Source organism: Bidens hawaiensis, unplaced genomic scaffold (assembly GCF_021521415.1).
Source record: "Bidens hawaiensis isolate Kalapana, Puna unplaced genomic scaffold, B.hawaiensis_p1.1 tig00011733_1, whole genome shotgun sequence".
Taxonomy (NCBI): Eukaryota; Viridiplantae; Streptophyta; class Magnoliopsida; order Asterales; family Asteraceae; genus Bidens; species Bidens hawaiensis.
Genome location: NW_027491929.1, coordinates 200460 through 208410, shown reverse-complemented (window position 1 = coordinate 208410; position 7951 = coordinate 200460). Strand labels below are relative to the sequence as shown.

General features: G+C 33.9%; 1 protein-coding gene across 1 annotated transcript; it reads left to right on the top strand.

Annotated features, from left to right (window-relative positions):
• The first annotated feature begins 5642 nt into the window (after positions 1-5642).
• LOC143538839 (uncharacterized) lies at positions 5643-7684 on the top strand. The gene is made up of 4 exons (XM_077032299.1): positions 5643-5824; positions 5911-5992; positions 6060-6164; positions 7376-7684. Exons 1-4 carry the CDS (start codon positions 5643-5645, stop codon positions 7637-7639), a joined length of 633 nt encoding a protein of 210 aa, XP_076888414.1. The 3' UTR covers positions 7640-7684.
• The last annotated feature ends 267 nt before the right edge of the window (positions 7685-7951 follow it).

Here is a 7951-nt window from a genome sequence, read left to right as displayed (position 1 = left end):
CCGTTACCATGCCGGATTCTCTCTAGACCTCCTGATGTATTCGTCCATCATAATGTATCTTCATGTAAAGTATTGATCATCAATAAAGTATTTCGTTAATGTATGAACATGATCTTAACGTATCGATTTGTGACTAGATCTTGGCTCGTAATAACGTATTCACAACTGGTATCAGAGCAGGCGGTTGCTCGTGATACATACCAGTTCGTGTTCTTCGTGCTTATCGAGCTTTATCGGATTTGGACTGGTTTCATTGATTCATTAATGAAATTGATGATGAAATAATGTTTAGAATGAAAATCTGAAGCTACGTAATGTATTCAATTGGTTAATAATGGTGAATTGAAGAATCTGCCATTGATGTTTAAAGTATAGATTTGATTTGATTTGGACGGAATTCGTGAATAATTGATTAATCTGATGACATATTCGGGTTCCTGATCAAAATCCGAGTATTTGTGTTGATTCGGGATGTTAATTATGATGTTTGGATGAATCTGCCATGGATGAGCTTGAAGATTTGAAGATTTCGGCGACTGTAACTGTTTTTTCCGGCGAAATACAGTTTTCCGGCTACAGTAACCGCGTAACGACTCATTTGTTAAATTTAAACTCATTCGTTAACGGAGTTTTAACGAATGAGCTCATTCATTTAAGGGTTTAACAAATGTGAACTTCATTCGTTAGGTGCTTATTCGTTACGGAGATGGACTCATTCATTATATATACTCATTCGTTATTTTTTTTCTGACATCTGTCAGTTCCATAACGAATGTGTTCCTATTCGTTCAAGATTTAACGAATGTGGAAGGGTTGGTTATTTATAACGAATGTGATTCATTCGTTCATGGGTAACGAATGTGGACAAGATGCCATTCGTTGTATTCTGTTGTATCGAAAGACAAAGGATAAGGTATGAGGGTAAAAAAAATATATTTTCGGAAAATTTTTCTTAAACGAAATTTTTTGGGATATTCTGAATATGCGGGATACTCTTCTGGCAAATTTTGGTGATACATTTTTCGGCCGACTTTTCACGCATATCGAAGGGCCGAGGGGGAGTAACCGGTTAAGTTAACGAGATTTTTGTTGAAGATTTTAGAAGATTTGCTCAAGACCTTGCCGAATTTGTCAAGAAATGGGGAAGATAAAAACTTCAAGGAGTTTATTCAATTGGTATCTTCCTACGTTTGCAAGGATTTCTTGAAAAATTACTGCAATTTGGGTGGTAATACGTGATTGCAAAGCTATGTTTGACCGAGTTCAAGACTGTGTTTTTTCCTCGATCGTGGATTGATTTGTTCAAGATTGAAACCTGACTATGTGGGATACGAGTGTCTGTCCGATTACTTCTTTCTAAGGGACTTTGATCCTGACTATGTTGGCTACGAGAATTCGGCGGATTGCTTCTGTTGAAGGGGACAATTCTTGAATGGGTTGATCTGAGTGAGGAATATACGGGTCTTGTCATCTGATTGAAGAATTTGATTGTTCGGGATTGATTAACGAAGGTTGGAACTCTGAATCATATGCCCAAAACAGTAGTGCATCCAAGCGTATTGGTTACCGAAGAGCTTCAAAGAGTTATATTTTGGGATAGACGTTATCGAGAGAGTGAAGACTAAAGTGAGAGATGTGGAATGATTGGGTTGTTCATGAAGATGTGTGACGATGTTAAAACGTAAAGACATTTGTACTTTACCGGTGTGACAGATAGCCAATGACTTGCTGCTAATTGATCCGTTTGATCGAACCATATCATATGCCAGTTGGATGATCGGAATGATCACCTGGAGATGCTTATTTGAGGGGGGAGATCTGATACGAGGAGCTACAAGTTGTTGGTTTGCTTACAAAGAGTTATATGTTGTATGTTTGCATAAGCCCGAGAATCATCAGCCAAGGGGGAGGTTGGTATTATGGCTGATGATATGCAGTTAAAGTGTTCAACGTTAACATTCGACGTTAACGTAATCGTGGCTAATGTATTGGAAAGCATTCTACAGCTACGGACAAGGGGGAGTCTGTAAGTCCACGGATTTGGTGTCCGCAGCTGTTTGAATAGGATATGGGTAGTTTAGTCTTTACACTTAATGTATAAAGGCTCATTCGCTAAGCATGTTTAGCGAATGAGGCCTCATTCGTTAAAGACTAGGCATATTCGTTAATGTAAGAGCCCATTCATTACTATAGTGTAACGAATGGTGGCTCAATCGTTAAAGTATAACCATTCGTTAAGTGTGTTTAGCGAATGGGCTATGTGTAACATTCGTTACTTTTCAAACCCGAAAACCCGACCCATTTTAAATTTCGGTTTTGTTTTCAAATAAATATATTATAACGTTATTAATTAATTTTCGTTGCATGTATTTTATGGATCATTCGTCATTTTTATTTGGATTCAGATTTGTATTCGTTAAACCGACACCTTTTCATTGTTCGGTGGTAATCGTGTTTAAACGTTCATCGTTAATAAAAAATATTCGCAAAGATTTTACATTTATCGTTTACGCGTATTCTTGTTCACTATAATATTCGTGAGGAATTACGTCTATCGTTTGATTGTTGGTTATTCATTTTATTCAATAAACGATACTTTGGGATAAAGTTCTATGTTAGACGATCTACAAACTATCCAGGTATAGATTGATAATTATCCAAGTATGCAAACATTTGTCGCATCATATAAAACATTTCAAGATCAAAGAGTTAAATGGTAACAATACTTTAAACTCTATTTTTAATGCAACTGGAAACTAGAGGGACCAGAATTGAAATTTCATTAAAATAAAACAATTTTAAACCTACAGCCCCACCCCCCACCATCGGTTTTCCGATGGACAACTCCGGCGACCATAAACAAATCCAGCAGCCCCTAAAACCACGCGTTTTCCGTTCCTTTGACCCGCTAATTCAGCCTAACAACCCTTAAATGACATATTAATTGAATTATAACTTACTAGAATCGTCAAAGAAATCTGGCCCTTAACATTTAACATCAATTAACAAATTTCGTTACAAAAGATAGTATAAATAGATCACTCCAGTAAGCATAATCTCACACCCAAACTCAATTAACACCATAGTACACTTAGAAGCCGTAAACATGAAGTTTCCGTTCGTTTTTCCGGCCTGCCGTTCACCATCAACCCGGCGCATATCCAGGTAACCTTTATAAGCATAATGATCGTCATAAGCCGTAGGACAAAACCCCTAAACTTAATTGAACGAATTTGGAACCAAATAATCAATTGCAAAGCTAGGGTTTAAAAGTGAAGAAGATGAACTTGGTTTTTGTATACTTATAAATAATGTTTTGATCTTATATCAATAATGCTAGTTAGTATAGATGGTAAGACGTGTGTACGTGGGTGGAGAGACCCGGGTTCGAACCGGGTCTACTCTTTCTAACTTTTGTTTTAATTTATTTTTATTATCTTCTTTATTTGTAAACTAAATTAAATTTATATAATCATTAAAAATTATTAGAAAGCAAATAAAATTATTGTAAATTAAATAAAATTATTTTTAAATTAAATAAATTTCTTATAAATTAATAACAATTCATATTTTGTCAATTGCCATCCAAAACCCCACACTTTCTACCCGTCAATTTTTTTTGTGAAAACCATTAAAATCGTATTATATTATTCATCTTTTCGTTAACATATTATTTTTGTTTACGCTAAAATAAATCGTTTTTGAGATAAAGTCTGGTCAAAGTTCGTACTTCATAATTATAATTAATTCCTCGTATCTAAAATAAAATGTTAGTTGAAATAACACTTAAATAATATTTTATTAAAACCCTTGTCGTTAACTTTATTATTCGATTTCGTTAGCTTTATGACTCATTAACACTACCATTTTCGGGTTAAAACAATCGTCAAAATCCATAATTCACAAATATTGCATTCCTCATTATAGTGTTAAAATTATTATTCTAATGTAGTTAAAATAATAGTTAATTAAATTAAAACGTTAAAATTCCGTTAAAGTTTAAATATAATCTTACAATATTAAAATGCCATAACATGCTTTATCATAATAAAAGAATACTTAAAATAATGAAATATCCCGTTAACCAAATATATATAAACATTTCAATCCCGATATTAAGATTTTGTTTTTTTTTGTTTTAATTATAATTTGAGAACTTCAATCGTCTCGGATTCTTTAACGCACTTTTGGTTGCTTCGGTTTCGATATTGTGCTTTCGGTTTATATTTCAAGTTACCTTTGATTTCAAGGTGAGTTTCTCACAACCCCTTTTTAAACGTTTTCATATTTTGGGGGTAGCATATGTATATTACAAAACTTCAAGTATTTACGATATTGCTTACAAACTACAATTCATATCATGGACTTGTGTGCTTACTTGCTTATTTGTTATATACGTGGATTTCAAGTGGTTGCTTCAATAAGTATGATCATACGCCCTCCTTTGCACTCAGGTCCATTTGTATCGAGTGGAAAAGGGACCTCATTATCCGAGTACGTTGGTAGCCCCAACTGGAAAGGACCTTCGTTTGTTCTTTACACTCAGGTCCATTGCATCGAGTGTAAAGAACCCTTATGTGCTCATTTCACAAGTTTCATGGGATTGTATGATTTTTACGTATTATATCAAACTGTGGGATTCTCACCAGCTATGTTCATAGCTGACTTTATTATATACATATGTTACAGGTGTAAAGATACGAGGATGAAAGTTAGAAGACACATAGCATGCCTATATGATATTCAAAGAACAACTTATCATTTGCTCATTTATTGTTACAACTTGTATTATTTGATAAACTTGTGTTACATGAAGATTTAAATGAAATAATGTTATTATGGTCACCTAATAGTGTCACGTGTGTTTGAGCAATCTGTACTTCACACTCAGGCGTTTCCGCTTTAGCCGGGGTTTTACATTATGGAAAGTCATTTGTTCGTACTATTTTAACGAATGAGAGGCCTCATTCGTTAATATAGTATAACGAATGAGACATGCCTATAAATAGGCCTTCCATAGTAGAATTGCATAGATTTCTGTGCCATATTTATGTTTATGTACCGTTACCATGCCGGATTCTCTCTAGACCTCCTGATGTATTCGTCCATCATAATGTATCTTCATGTAAAGTATTGATCATCAATAAACTATTTCGTTAATGTATAAACATGATCTTAACGTATCGATTTGCGACTAGATCTTGGCTCGTAATAACGTATTCACAAACAGCAAATTGGTTCTTATTGTTTTCATGTTAAGAATGATATGTATTTGATCCTGAAACCATATATAATAATATTAATCTATTTCATGAAGGATTCGATAATAATGACAATGGGTCTGGTTTAAGCATTCCCAAACCCGTACTTGATTAGTAAAGCCCGTCCCAAACCCGTCGGGTTTTTGTCAGGTAATTACCCGTTGGGTATCTATCAGGTTTTGACAAATTATAACTAATCGATTACAAACAATTAAAGAATAATTACCATCAAATGTCTCAAATAATTGGCATAAACATATAATAATAATAATAATAATAATGAAAATAAAGTATTTTTGTGATATTTGATTTAACTTGTGAAAAAGGAAAGAAAGAAAACAACAGGAAGGAAGGAGGGTTGGGTTGGAGATCGAAAAAAGGATGGAAGATTTCGAAAATAAAGTGAGAATATCATCAGATGAAGAAGAAGAAGAAGAAGAAGAAGAAGAAGAAGGTATTATTATTATTGGCAACAACAACAACAACATCGAAATCGTGTCGTTGCTTCGCCAATTTCTCCGAGTCCAACAGCGAAGAGCCCAGGCCTATGCCCAACTCAAAAAGTAGCATTATTATTATTATTATTATTATTATTATTATTATTATTATTCATTTCTTATCAATTTCATGTTTATAAATAAATCATTAGGGGGTTCGATGAATTGGGAGATTCTGCTTACCAACACCTTTGTAATGAAATCACAATACAATTTACTGAATGCTCCAAGGAGGTAAATTCAATACTAACAATTTGTTTTAACAAGTAGTTTTCTCATAACAACATAAATAATAACGCAGGTTCTTGCATTGGAGTCAACATTTCTCAGTCCCGTTTACTCCCGAAATGATTTAGCTTCTTTGTTGAGGTCTGTTCAAGTTCAAGAAAAGCAAAAGCTGCATCTGGTATGTTCAATCGCATACATAATAAATTTATTTATATACAAAAAACACTAGATTACTCTCACATGAATTGCACATAACATCAATTAACTTAAAAGTCACACAGGATGAAAAGTGAAACAAAATAGGAACATAAGAGTGATTTCTAAACAATTAAATGAATGCGGTTTTGTTATTCATTTAGAATATACAAGTGTCCGTTTGTGTTTGTTTGTCAACGGTGTAAACGAACGAGCATAACTGAACATAGATGAATGAACATAACTGAGCTAAAAGTAATTGAAAATACAAAATGTAACAAACGTGAATGAGTGCGAACAAACGAACATGAACGAATGTAAACGAATGAGCATAAACAAATTTACTTGAATGAATGTAAACAAATGTTCGAGAACATAAATGAACATGCGAGGCATGCGTTCATGTTTGTTCGTTTAACTAAATGAACAAAATACGTTGTTCATGCTCATTCGTTTTTTATTAAATAAACAAACATAAACGAACATCTCGTTGAACGGTTCACTGAATGTTCGATTCGTTTACAGGCCTATTTTCAGTCCAAAAGTTCTAATTTGACTTTTTCACTCAATGTAGTTTCATTTAAACCCATACATCTAACATTGTTCATTTTTTCCGTTAAATGGAAGGGCGCTTCAGTCTTTTTACACGCACGGAATATTTGTTTAATTTAGTAGACAGTTTTGTTAAAATGGCATTTTAGTCTTTACACACAAGGACTCCTTGGTTAATTTACTCAAGAAATTAATAAAAGGGCATTTTAGTTCTTTACACAACGAGCTGGGCTGACCCGCATACATTTATCAATAAAATAGTTTTATAATAATCACATAAAAAGCGAGTGAAATACAGTTTTACTCCCTATGGTTTGGCTAAAACAACCCTTTTAGTCCAAAAGCACTACTTTGACTTTTTCAGTCAATGTGGTTTCATTTTCGTTTTAATTAAAGCCCGACAGCAAACACTGTTGCAATTTTTTGTTAAACAGAAGGGCATTTTAGTCTGTTTACACATAAGGACTATATGTGTCTTAATATACTCAACAATTTAATAGAAGGGGGCATGTTTGTCTTTTTACACACCTGCATGCATTTTTCAGTAACATAGTTGCATTATAATCACATAAAACACGTTACTAATTTATAAACTTTACACATCTTGTTGATGCACGCTGACGGTTTCTTGTTCTTAAACAGACTGCAACAGTTCAGGTTTTGAAGAAAGCAGGTCGGCCATCAGAGCGTTTAGTGAGCCATGAAAACTGCAAGTTTAGAAATCAGCATGAATGTGTGCATGTTCATGAGATAACCGAGGCTGCAGGAACTGAGGAAGCAGAAGCGGATGCAGAGTACGATAATGCTATGAAAGAAGCCATTCAAGGGGTGCAGGATGCGGTTACCATTATTAACGAGGTTCTTGAAGAAGTTAGGTATGAGATTGCTGCCCTTGAAGAAAACTGATTTTAAAACAAAACAGATGTTTGCTACAAATAATGGTGTTAGTTATTTTGTTTAGGTGTTTTTGTAGTGGTATAAGTACATATAAAACTGTATCTATCTTTTTATTACCTAGACTAGATTCAACAATTTCTATCCGTTTTCTTCATGTGGGTTTTCGTTTATCTGAAACAGACCAAACAGTTGATGTAAGTTGACGTTAAAAAGAAACGGATCAAATCAATTTAAAAACTAGGTGGAAGTGGTAATTTTTGTTAGGCTATGTGTTTATGGGTCACTCTGGGATCATTCGCAACTTCAGATATCTATCTATGA

Excerpts from the sequence above, each read along its gene's own strand:
- LOC143538839 (XM_077032299.1), top strand. The coding sequence starts at position 5,643 with ATGGAAGATTTCGAAAATAAAGTGAGAATATCATCAGATGAAGAAGAA. Across the intron at positions 5,993-6,059 it reads TTACTGAATGCTCCAAGGAG|GTTCTTGCATTGGAGTCAAC; the intron begins GTAAATTCAATA and ends ATAATAACGCAG. Across the intron at positions 6,165-7,375 it reads AAAAGCAAAAGCTGCATCTG|ACTGCAACAGTTCAGGTTTT; the intron begins GTATGTTCAATC and ends GTTCTTAAACAG.